The following is a 13409-nucleotide window of genomic DNA, read 5'->3' on the forward strand; positions in this document are numbered from 1 at the left end:
AGCAACGATGGATTCACCAGAAAGATAGAGAACAGAGTCCCTGTTAGACCCCTGCAATGGATCATACAGATATAGGCAGAGGAGCACTGGCGTCTCCCAAAGCACCCGGAAGTGAAAGTGGAAGAGAGACAGAGAGAGCGAGAGAGAGCGAGAGAGGGAGGGTGCGCACTGAAAAGAAAGCTAAAGAAAGGTCGGCAGCTGGCCGAGCACTTCATTCATCTGGCAGAGGCAACTGGTGGAGCCATAATGAAAATGGAGGGTGAGATTGGGATCAGAGTGAGAGAGGTCTCCATCCATCAAACAGCCCCCAGAGTGGAAGGGGAGCTTCAATGACAACAGCAAATATGTGGTCAATCTCAACCCTGGAAAGGTACACATTAGCATCTCTACATTCACTTGACTTTTTTCAGTGATGCCTACTGGATGCTAGTAATGGATTTTTAGAGATAAATCCTTTTTTAAAATCTATCATTTATAGCACATCTTCAGCACTGACCCGAGCAAGTGGCTTTCCCAAGAGAACGTCAATAAAAGTCCTACAGCCCTTGAGCAATAAACAGTGGCAAATAATGTCAGCATGCTCAGTGGTGGGCAACAGTGTTGAAAGCAAAGAGAAATATCTTTTGACTAGTAGTTAACTAGGCCCTGTGATGGCCTGGCGGTCTGTCCAGGGTGTCTCCCGGCCTGCCGCCCAATGACTGTTGGGATAGGCTCCAGCATCCCGAACAGGATAAACGGTTTGGATAATGGATGGCTAGATAGTAGTTAACTATTACTAGCAAACCTATGGATGTCATGTTGACCATCTTAGCTCTTTCCTTTCACCGGCTACTGCTGTCATGGCCTGTTGGATGTGGTTACTGCTGGACCAAGTAGCGCCATCTAGGACAATATTAGAAATCTTAGTGGTCCCCTAACCAATTAGCCACTTAGCTATAAATACACCTGAAGTCACTTCAGTTGTATTTATAGCTGTGATGAGTAAGCCCCCAATCAGGCAGAATGCGTTTTAGCAGCCTTGGGCATCTTTTTGTGATGTTTTCAATGACAGCGAAGCTTTCTGCTCGCTGCTTTTGCATTGCTGAGCGCCTCACATTTTTGCAGGAGCACCCTGAACGCCTTGAGTTGAAAAAACTTCAACTCGGCAGAAAAACACCCAATATCATTTGCGTTTTTCCCCATTGTCCAATCAAAGGAACTGAGAGGCGGGCCCTTCTGTGGTGGTGACAGCAACAAGAGGAGACAATATGGAGGACAAACTATATATTGGTGGCTGTTGCCACTTTGCCAACTGTAGTTACCATGATCTGAACAAAAAACTAACTGGGAGGTTAACTACTTTTACCCAGCCACAATAAAAAGTACAGATCTGTGGGCTTACTTCACAGCAAAATAACGGTGAGGCTACGGACAGGTCAGTCGGTGGTTGTCTAGTAAAAAAAACAAAAACAAAAAACAAAACAAAAAGACCCAGTGCAGAGTCATGTTTTGCAGCCTGCAAAATGCATTCTCTCTGATCGAGGCCTAAACGAGCACTCTAGATGAGCACTCTTTGTAGACCACTAACGAGTCCACTAGCATGTGTGTAAACCAGCTAGCATGCTTAGCAAGTGAACAGGGACCAACCTTTTCTTTTCTCTGGCGGCAGGCATCCTCAGCAGATACCAGGGTTTTGTAGTAGGAGCTGCGCTCTGCGGTGAAGTGGACTTTGGACAAGGCGTTCTCAACCAGCGCCACTGACAGGTTCACACCCTCGATGTGCAGCCAGCCAATGAAGTTTCCCGCTTTGTCCATATTCTCCACTTCAACTTCCACCTGTCACAGAGGAAAGAGAGGAGGGGAGGAGAAGCAAAAGAGAGAGAGGGAAATGAGGTCCAGTTAATGTATTGTATTGAGGATTAGGTTTGAGATTCCAGGGAGCTTTATATGGGATAGGAGGGGGGGATCTGATGCAGGAGACTCTCTCCTATTCTTAAATAGACAGATCATTTGAAGCCCCTGAGTCCTATCGATTTGGCACACACACACACACACAAAAACACACACACACACACACACACACACAAGGGCCTGTTTCATTCCCCCAGTGTGGCTTTCCCCTGTCAGCAGTCTCGGTGACCACCGTGCACATCTCTCGCGCACAATTACACTCAGCAGTGGCGTCTCGTCTGAGCAGTGGCTAACTTTGGGTCCCTGACATTCTCAATTGAGCGTTACCGCTTCGGTTCTGACTGATGCGTGCAGCTGATGGATTACATTAGGGCCCGTGTGGAGGTAAACGGGGGCTCGATGGCAGCCAATGACTGGAAAGGACAGAAAAGGCTGAATTACGTCATGTAAAAAAACAAAAAAAACAAAACAAAGTATGAGTGATTGATCAGGAGCCGGAGCCAAATATGCTGTAGTCTTTGAGAGTCCCCAGGATTAGCCTCGGTGCATTATAAGATGCGGGCTTTTGTTGTGGCTGGATTTGCCATCTACAGTCCCTTTTTGACTGCGGCAAGTGCTTACGGCTCAAAACAAAGGAGCCTGGTTTATAAGTGACTTTTTAATTTAGAGTTGAGTGTGTACTTCAGACTTAGTTAAGACTTCCAATATTGCCATCTTGCTTTTCTGCACACTTTTAAATCATTCGCAATTAGCGGGAGCCAATTTGCAATTCCCCCAAGTTTACAAATGAGGGCAGAGAAGGAGCTAACCCTGCTGACAAAGGAACAACACCGCTCGTTATGGACTAGAACCCAAACCTGTCTATTTGGGCTAATTATCGATTCATTACATTTTGGTTCATAAGTGATGAATGCCAAAGGATATATATATATATATATATATATATATATATATATATAGATATATATATATATATACGATTCCCCCCCCCCTTTCCCTCCTCCAGCAGGATAGTGAGAAGGCAGGTGTGGTACGGAGATAGCCAGGAGTCAAGCGATTAAGACGTGGGCTGTTTAGCCCCGCGGCCCCCGAGGGAAATTTGAGAGGAATTAGTTTGTGAACTGCTCTGCCTTGTTCTCAGTCGGAGTAAAATGCTTTTTAATGAATGGCTTATCTGCCGCTACGATTAAGCAGAACAATGACAACCTACACGTTTATCAAGTCAAATATACATTTCCACTTCTTGTACCCCAGAACTACCTGGGAGTGTAAGTAGATGCAGGTAGACGACTGGTTCGGGACCAAGAAGGCCCGAATTTAAGCCCACCATTGGCAAGCTGACACTCTGCTGACGTGTCCATGAACAAGATACTAAATCTCTACCAAGCTATTGGGGACGCTATTTTCAAGCTGAACCTTCCCATGGAAGGTTCTTTTTTTGGGGGGGGGATCCCCCTTTTTCTCCCCCAATTGTACTTGGCCAATTACCCCTCTTCCGAGCCGTCCCAGTCACTGCTCCACCATTCTTTTTTTTTTGGGGGGGGATCCCCCTTTTTCTCCCCCAATTGTACTTGGCCAATTACCCCACTCTTCCGAGCCGTCCCAGTCACTGCTCCACCCCCTCTGCCGATCCGGGGAGGGCTGCAGACTACCACATGCCTCCTCCGATACATGTGGAATCACCAGCCGCTTCTTTTCTCACTAGGGGGACATAGCGCGTGGGAGGATCACGCTATTCCCCCCAGTTCCCCCTCACCGCCGAACAGGTGCCCTGACCAACCAGAGGAGGCGCTAGTGCAGCGACCAGGACACATACCCGTATCCGGCTCCCCACCCGCAGACACGGCCAATTGTGTCTGTAGGGACAGTCGACCAAGCCGGAGGTAACATGGGGATTCAAACCAGCAATCTCTGTGTTGGTAGGCAATGGATTAGACCGCTACGCTACCCGGACACCCTATTACTGGAATATCTGACATGGTTGGAGGGCTCTGCAAGATGTCTAGCTAACGAATCATGAGCGCTTCACCCAAGTTTAGATTCACCTTGTGTCAGTGTGTTTGGGTAACATAATGGGAATTCTCCACATGTTCTCCATCAAACCAGGTGCTTCTCAGGCAGAGGACCAAAACCTGAATTTTGACTCTGATACAGATGCTGTTGAATACATGATAAACCAAGGAATTTATGCACTGTTTGTGTCCACCACTTTCAGACCCGAGACTTTAATCTGCAGCGGAGTCGTACAAAACAGTTAGGCTGTGTTACTTGACAAAATACAAATTCAACAGGGTTTTAAAAGCACTCAGGCTCTAAATACGGAAAAGAAGCAGCAGCTGTGCAGTACGTTCTTCCTCAGGTGACTTGTCAAGAGGTGGAAGATGGAATTAAAATTCCAGGAGGAAGAGTAGTTCTGTGTTTCTCTCTCTCTCGCTCTCTCTTTCATTCTGTCTGTCGCCTAGCACTTTGGCAGTTACATAAACAGGCCGGAGGAGTCACACTGGACTTTCATGCGCTCAAATGTCAAATATGGGAAAGTAGAGGAGGTGAAGAAAGGACAGCGGTTTGAAATAAATGAAGAAAAAAAAAACACCTATCGAACTTGGGGGGATGGGCAGGTGATAAGCCAACCGAGTGGCGATAACCTGGGCACATCTTATTTTAATCTTCTCCTCAAACAGATGTGCCGAGACATGTCAGTGCCCAGCTGACCATTTCATAGGGTGACTGTCCTAATAATCAGGAAATGAAAGGAAAAAAAGAGTGGACGCCTTCTGGGCCATGCATTTTGACTGTGATCAGCCCTGAACTCACCAGGGAATGTGTATAAAGCATCCCTGAATGAGTGAAAAACACCAACAGTCACTGTTCTCTCGTGGTGCCTGAATAATTAATTTGAATGTGTCCACAAGCTCAACAAAATAATATAACAGGACCAAATTAAACCACAGCAATAAGACGCTGAACTGTTGCTCTGCAGGGGAATAGTTCACATTCACCAACTTTCCTCTTTCGCCTGCTCAACCCCATTCTAATAAAAAAAAGAGGAAGAAGAAGAAGAAGATGATGATGATGATGATGGGGTGTCCAGGTGGCGTGGCGGTCTATTCCATTGCCTACCAACACGGGGATCGCCGGTTCGAATCGCCGTGTTACCTCCTGCTTGGTCAGGCGTCCCTACAGACACAATAGGCTGTGTCCGCGGGTGGGAAGCCAGATGTGGGTATGTGTCCTGGTTGCTGCATTAGCGCCTCCTCTGGTCGGTCAGGATGCCTGTTCAGGGGGGAGGGGGAACTGCGGGGAATAGCATGATCCTCCCATGTGCTGCGTCCCCCTGGCAAAACTCCTCACTGTCAGGTGAACAGAAGCAGCTGGCGACTCCACATGTATCGGAGGAGGAATGTGATAGTCTGTAGCCCTCCCCGGATCGGCAGAGGGGGTGGAGCGGTGACTGGGACGGCTCGGAAGAATGGGGTAATTGGTCAGATACAATTGGAAGGAAGAAAAAAAAAAGAAGGGGGAGGGGGATCCAAAAAAAAAAAGGAAAAGGAAAAGAAAAACCTCAAATCACCACGAAGGGATTTCAATTTGGGTTGCACAGAGATCGCTTGAGGTGAGAGTTAAAAGTGAATTTGGTCCATTCGAGCTCAACATTCCTCCAACTCACCAGGGACGTACTGTAATGATCTCCTGCACGGCTGTGTACAGCATATGAACACAAGTGTTCAGTATTACAATCACGGGGACAAATACAAATGCAGCCTTGCAGAGATTTGTGTAAGCATGTCACATGCAGAGATGAGAGGAACGAGGGCGAGGTATAGACATGTTGGGGGAGGGGAACGATTGGTGCAAATTTTAGGTACACACACACACACACACACACACACACACACTTGCACTTTATATCCCTAAAGGACAAATGAGTCTGCTTTCTTCATAATGAATAACTTCATTTACCACATACTGCTAACCTAATGGAAAGGAAATCTGCCTGCCATCGACAATGATACACTATGAGTATAGTGGCGCCACTGCCACACACCACTAAAATTATTAAAGATGGGCTCACTGGGGAATATTGATAATGTACCAAGACACAAAAGACAACATAGAGCCTGTGGGCAGGTGGCAGCTCTCACACAGTGTAGACACATACCGACCTGTGAATGAGAACTCCAACAGTTATCTGCCATTACACCTAAAAATGGCTGATGAGAGTTCACATGAGGTGCACTTAGCTTAAGGTCCAAGTTAGAGATTATATTCATATAAGCTTAAAACACTGGAAGCAACGCCTGCTGCAATACCCATGTGTGTGTGTGTGTGTGTGTGTGTGTGTGTGTGTGTGTGTGTGTGTGTGTGTGTTGTTGTCCTCAGTCGTGCATGCCAGAGAGCCGTGCGTGTGCATCTTTCCCAACACTACATCAGCTAACTGATTAACACCAATTCAACTTTGTTATGAAAACCCATGTACAGCCAGCCCCCAATGCAATATGGTCGACGACCTCTACTGTACAGTTTATAAACAGTTTTAAATTAATATAAAGCAAATATCAATTTGTCCTCCCGGAGTTGACACAACTTTGGATCCCCTTGCAAAAATCTAATTTTGTGCGTTCTGCATGCCCACATAATGAAGTGTCCCACTATATTCGATAAGTGGCATTGAAGAAGAGCGCGGGCCAGCAGTGGTGTTCCAGTGAATACGAATGGGCTGCTCGGCGGCATGTTTACGCACCTTTCAATTTTATGTCAGAGATGATCCATCAGGCAACTTGTTCCTAATTCTTTTTCTCATTGATCGATTATGTATAAAAATAAAAATTTGCCTTTTTGAAAGCTGCACAGCAGCTGGATGTGGGAGCTGCCTCTTCAGGTTGCACTCACTCCTTGATATGCATCTACTCAGAAATTTCTCATTCCAAGGCAAATGATGAGTGGGGAAAAAAACAACTCACAAACCTCATCTCATCTCATCTTCAGCCACTTCTCCGGGGTTGGGTCGCGGTGGCAGCAAGCTAAGTAGGGCACTCCAGACATCACTCTCCCCAGCAACGCCCTCCAGCACCTCCTGGGGGATCCCAAGGCATTCCCAGGCCAGACTGGACAAGTAGTCCCTCCAGCGAGTTCTGGGTCTACCCCGGGGTCTCCTCCCAGTTGGACATGCCCGGAAAACCTCCAAAGGAAGGGGCCCTGGAGGCATCCTAATCAGATGCCCGAACCACCTCACTTGGCTCCTTTCAACGCGAAGGAGCAGCTGCTCTACTCCGAGCTCCCTCCAGATGTCCAAGCTCCTCACCCTATCTCTAAGGTTGAGCCCAGACACCCTACGGAGGAAACTCATTTCAGCCACTTGAATCCACGATCTCACCCTTTTGGTCACTACCCAAAGCTCATGACCATAGGTGAAGGTTGGAACGAAGACTGACTGGTAAATTGAGAGCTTTGTCTTCCAGCTCAGCTCCCTCTTCAGCACAATGGTCCGGTACAACATCCCTGTCAATCTCTTGCTTCATCCTACCCTCACTCGTGAACAAGACTCTGAGAAACTTGAACTCCTTCACTTGAGGCAAAAACTCATCCTCCACCCGGAGGGAGCAATCCACCATTTTCCGGTAGAGAACATGACCTCAGTTTTTGGGAGGTGCTGACTCTCATTCTGGCCATTTCATACTCAGCTGCAAACCGCCCCAGTGTGCACCGGAGGTCACTTTCTGACGAAGCCAACAGAACCACATCATCTGCAAAGAGCAGAGATGCGATTCTGAGGAGCCAAAAACGTACACACTCCTCGCGTTGGCTGCGCCTTGAGATCCTGTCCATCAATATCACAAACAGAACCGGAGACAAGGGACAACCTTGGTGGAGTCAGACACCCACCGAAAATGTGTTTGACTTTGTGCCGAGAATGTGAAGACAGCTCTCACTTTGGTTATACAAGGACCGGATGGCTTGTAGCAACTGCCCTGGTACCCAATACTCCCCACAATACCCCCACAGTGCCCCGGGGGAACACAGTTGTAAGCCATGTACCAACTCACAAACCAGCAAACAAAAACACATGAAGTTGCATCAGTTCATTTGGACACAACATTTATTGAGAGAAACATTTCATCACCGTTTCATCACTCATCTAAGTGACCTCTTCAGTTTCAACTGACTGCAGGTGTCCCCACCCTTATAAACAACACAGTGGCACAACCACCTAAAACAACGACCAGCTTCATATGCAAATTGCCGTGAACATTAACTAGAGTTACAATGGCCATGTGTACTATTCACAGAAGATTGGGGAATAGTTGCAATCACAGCATTGTAAGACGGTGAAGATGTACTCTTAGCCCCCCCCAGTTCAGGGATGGTCGTTCCCACTTCACATAGATGGCCTCTTTGACTCCCTGTTCAAACCAGCGTTCCTCCCTATAAAAGATGTGAACAACAAACAAAACTAGATGAATGAATCGGGGTGAATAATGGTTTTGATTGAGTTCCATTCGGGGACGAGGGAAACAGCTGGGTCGCGCGCACCCCACGTCGTGCAGGGGTGTTTAAGAGGCTACTCAGGGGCCCCCTGGTTGAGGTGATAATGCGCTCTATTGATAACCGGTTGGTCCCCCGCCCTCGTTGCTCGCCCACGTCCCTGGAACAGACGACACCCCAGCATGCTAACACCTGCCCGATGAAAAGGACCATCCCACTGCTGCCCCCGCCTCCCACCCTAACCTTTATGACACAGAAACACAGCATGGAGAAGAAAGAAACATTCACACCACGGAGCTTGACAGCTTGATCTGGAGAATGCTGATTTCAGAGTGCTACACACACACACACACACACACACACACACACACACACACACACACACACACACACCAACACGCACAAAAAATGATTTTCAGTTTCTCCTCCATTCAAAGTCAATAGCCTTGGTTACAATAGTGTGGAGAGGAAAAGAGAGGGGAGGCAGAGAGGAAACTGCTTTGAGCTGAGCCCAGATGGTTCCCAGCGGAGGCCTCCTCCGAGCCAAGATGGATCCCACCGGAACACAAATGGGCTCTGGTAATCTCATAAATGCTGGGATTGTGTTGAGGCGATGGACAGAAAAGCGAAAAGCACAGGCAAACATGCACACGCACACACACATACGTGCATGCACACACATACTTGTATGCACACATGCACGCACAAACACACACATGCGCACACAACACACAAAGAGCAGCAGCAGCAGCCATTCACAAGTACAAAGACAAAGCCATTTGGTACCACTGAAGTGAAACCTGGCCCGGGGGCATGTTTTATAACTGCAGCAGATTTAATTCACTTAGCAGTTTGAAAGTAAAAAGGACTGCGGTAGGTGACTCGCCACGCCACTGCCAAAACCCTCTCGGATCGAAGAAATATGGGAGGAAAAAAGGATAAATAAATTACAGATGTTGGTGGGTGGTGGTGTGCGGAGTTATCTCATTATACCACCGGAGTCAAACCAACGGCTGGCTCAGATAATTGGGACAAGTACAAACTCCCACAATATAAAACATACATCTGCTGTCCAAGTCCAACTCATTTCAGAGTCTGGTAAATTTAATCAAGCGTGTTAAGTTTTTATGTCAGGTAATATCGGCTGCGTCCATTAACCTTTTTACAAAGCGTCGCTTAAACACAAACACTCGTTTTCCAGACAGGGAAACACACTCGACGCACGGGCTCCAATTCTCAGCTTTCAGTCACCAACGGCGCCTTTACCCCTTTTCCTCCCGATCACTTGAGGAGCTCAGTTACCGTAAAGGTGTAAACCTGCAACATCGCCAGTGACCCATCCCGGTCGTAAAAGAGGAAAGGGAGTGGCCCTGGCAGATTGGAATACGCCGTTTGGCTGGCGCAGTCACGGCTCACGCCAATGTCGAACATTGCGGATGTTGCAGAGTGTTTTTTTGTACTCTGGCACTCGATGTTTGTGCTTGTGTGTGTGTGTGTGTGTCTCTCTCTCTCTCAGAAGAGGCACTGAAATCTGCAGATGTAAGCACGACTTTCCAAATGAATACCAAGAAAACGGTGAGGTGACGTCTTCATTCATTCTAATGAGGCAACGAGGTGTGTCTGCAGTTCACTGTCACGCAGCTCGACAGTCTCTCAGTCTACGTGTGTGTGTGTGTGTGTGTGTGTGTGTGTGTGTGTGTGTGTGTGTGTGTGTGTGTGTGTGTGCAAGTTATAATAATACCAGAAGAGTGAAAACATCAACAGTTTTCAGTGGCACCTCAAATGATGAGGGGAGCAATATTTGTGTATACCCATTAGCGTGGGTGTGTGTGACAATGACAGAGTGAGAGTGAGAGTGAGAGAGAGAGAGAGAGAGAGAGAGAGAGAGAGAGAGAGAGAGAGAGAGAGAGAGAGAGAGAGAGAGAGAGAGAGTGTGTGTGCGTGCGTGCGTGCGTGCGTGCGCAGTCAACACAGAGGCCAGGTATGATAAGGTGGTGGGAGACTCAGTGTAAACAGCATCAGTCATTCTCACTCTGCCTTCCACCTCTCAGATTGCCCGCTCTATCTCCATCTCTCTCATCACCTTTTAACCCATCCAGAGAGAGGAGATACAGAGAGCGAGACAGAAAGAGAGAGCGAGAGAGAGCGAGAAAGAGACAGAGCGAGCAAGAGAGAGTGAGAGAGGCAGAGAGCGACAGAGAGCTAGAAAGAGAGACAGAGTGAGCGAGACACATACAGAGAGAGCGAGACAGAGAGAGTGAGAGAGAGAGTGAGAGAGACAGAGAGATAGAGTGAGAGAAAGATTGAGAGAGAAAGACAAGAGCGCAAGAGAGACAGATAGTGAGTGAGAGACAGAGAAAGAGAGACAGGGAGAGAGAGCGAGAGACAGAGAGCGTGCGAGAGAGACAGAGAGCGTGCGAGAGAGACAGACAGACACAAACGGGAGTTACTCCCACCTACTGTCCTTTGCTCAAGCAGCAGAATTAGCCATTTATCAAACTGAGCTCCAAAGAAGATTGAAGGAACAATGTGGGGAGGTGTGTGTGCGTGCGTGTGTGCGTGCATGCATGCTTTGCGCCCGTGCACAGGGGGCGCTGAGATCAAGCCTGCTTTAAACGACGAGTGATCCTAAACCCTAAACTGAGAGGTGAGGAGGAGCACAAGGAGGAGATGGACAGATAATCTGAGCAGTGCGGTAGACGTCTTCCAGGGATCTCTTTTAAATCGGCAGAAATAATCGACACATCTCTACACCGCCATACATATTCTCCAACCCTTCCTGCTGCCTCTCACAATCAATGAGTCTGGCTGCTTTATTGAAAGACAAGCCGTCTCCTCCATGCAGGTGTGTGTGTGTGTGTGTGTGTGTGTGTGTGTGTGTGTGTGTGTGTGTGTGTGTGTGTGTGTGGACTTGAACTGAGTGCTGACAGGCCACCTTCGCTGCTTTAAGCTCAATCTAGCGTAAAAACTCCATTTGAGCGTATTGAACAGCCCCATCTGACCAGAATCCATCATCTCTCAATATGGATTGTTCCTCTATGTGGACACACCGAGTTACTTTTAATGACACGTTTTCCCCACCAACCTCCGACCCTTCCCCGCCACAAATAATCACAAGTTAGATCTTATTTCAAACCCTATGCCAATATGTGCCGTTCTTGCGGCCTGGAAATAATCAATGGAAGTGGAATTGCAGGCCAAATCAAAATGTCCAAAGCAACCGCGATTCATAAACACGGCCGCACTCTAAATCGGCGTGACGGGGGCCGACACGGGTCACGAGAGCTCAGTTAGAGAGAAATTGGGTGGATTTTTTTTTTTGCTGCATGCCTGCACATGCACGTGTGGACTTTCATGTGTCAGAACCCAAAAGGAGTACAGACCATTTTACTGTGGACATCGGTGTACAATTACAAGACCATACATTTTGTGCGTGTGTGTGTGTGTGTGTATAACAGTGCTGGTGATATGGACTGTACTCACGTTAGCGTCTTGGCAATGCCATCAAAGCAGCTCTAAATCACTCATAAACAGTACGAGGTACTACAATACAGCATGGTCAGCAGCCACTGCCGCCTGTAACACAACAGGCTAATAAATGTGTGGCTCGCACTGAACGCATGGCCATCAAACGGACTTTCATTATTTAACATCCAATCCCATTACGTTCCATAGGGCTTAATGCCGTTACTGTCATTTGTGAGTAGGGGTGCGATGGTTCGCAAAACACAAGGTTGAGCTCATACAGCTCGGTTAATGGCTCTTTTGGTTCATCGTAGAAGACCTTCCCAGAAGTTTTTCAGCCATCGCCACGAATGAAGAATATGTGACTGTGAAGAGCCGGGGACTTCCCATGATGCTTTTTATTAGAGGATTATATGATGAGCTAAATAAACAATTACAACAAGGCTTATATGGGAGTTTGCTGTCTGCTGCTAGACACACGGGACCAGGTGGCTGATTAGCTGTCGGACATGACGGCAAGTAGGTGCTGTTAAGGAGTTCTGCAAAAATGCGAGAAAAGACAAAAAAGACAACAAAAAACCAAAAAAAGAGGAAATGATAAGCAAATTTTTTGGGTGATGATTTAAACACAAATTCTTTTTCTTTGCTTTTCTCCCGTCCAATTACTCCACTCTTCCGAGCCGTTCCCGGTCACTGCTCCATCTCCCTCCGTCGATCCGGGGGGGGGGGGGGGGGGGCTGCAGACTACTACATGCTCCCTCCGATACATGTGGAGTCGCCAGCCGCTTCGTTTCACCTGACAGTGAGGAGTTTCGCCAGGGGGACGTAGCGCGTGGGAGGATCACGCTATCCCCCCCCCCCGAGTGGGCGCCCTGACCGACCAGAGGGAGCGCTAGTGCAGCAACCAGGACACATACCCACATCTGGCTTCCCACCCGCAGACACGGCCAATTGTGTCTGTAGGGAAGCCTAACCAAGCCGGAGGTAACACGGGGATTCGAACTGGCGATCCCCCTGTTAGGTAATGGAATAGACCGTGACGCTAACACATCTCAAACGACTTTTGTCGTTTTAACTCCACAGCCGCTCCCATCCATCAGTGCTAAGTCTATGCCGAGTTGCCGGTTCGCAGGTTTCCCCTTGGACAGTGTAGAAGCTTCCGTACAGTGCACAGCGAGGAATTAGAAGAGGCTGGTATTCATCACAGTTTAAAAGAGTCACGTTAAACGATTCTACATGAATCTATCATCTAGATCTGATGTTAGCCACCTAATCTGACGTTCAGAGCTCAGGTCGAGACTGTTTGCTAACTTGTATTAGTTTCGTGAACATGTCATCGTTCTAATATTATCAACCAGCTAACATGTCACTGTTGGCATATTACATTCTCTGCACCATCGCACTTTATCACCTCTTATTTCACCCGTATATAGTCCCTCCTTGTGTATATATCTGAAGATTGTCATGTTGTTATTCTATGTTAAGTACACTGAGAGAGCCACGAAACCGGAGCCAAATTCCATGTATGTGCAAACCTACATGGCCAATAAGCCTGATTCTGGTTCTGGTAA

General features: G+C 47.7%; 2 protein-coding genes across 2 annotated transcripts in view; one reads left to right on the forward strand and one right to left on the reverse strand.

The window, feature by feature from the left end:
- snd1 (staphylococcal nuclease and tudor domain containing 1) overlaps positions 1–13409 on the reverse strand; it is a 293087-nt gene that overhangs the window by 101799 nt on the left and 177879 nt on the right. The window contains exon 17 of the mRNA XM_056276098.1: positions 1627–1815. Coding sequence (XP_056132073.1) covers positions 1627–1815 — 189 coding nt within the window. The remainder of the gene's footprint in view (positions 1–1626; positions 1816–13409) is intronic.
- lrrc4.1 (leucine rich repeat containing 4.1) overlaps positions 8889–13409 on the forward strand; it is a 43215-nt gene continuing 38694 nt past the window's right edge. The window contains exon 1 of the mRNA XM_056277586.1: positions 8889–8952. Within this exon, the coding sequence (XP_056133561.1) occupies positions 8889–8952 (64 nt within the window). The remainder of the gene's footprint in view (positions 8953–13409) is intronic.

The sequence above is a fragment of the Lampris incognitus genome, chromosome 3 (genome assembly GCF_029633865.1).
Source record: "Lampris incognitus isolate fLamInc1 chromosome 3, fLamInc1.hap2, whole genome shotgun sequence".
Classification (NCBI taxonomy): domain Eukaryota; kingdom Metazoa; phylum Chordata; class Actinopteri; order Lampriformes; family Lampridae; genus Lampris; species Lampris incognitus.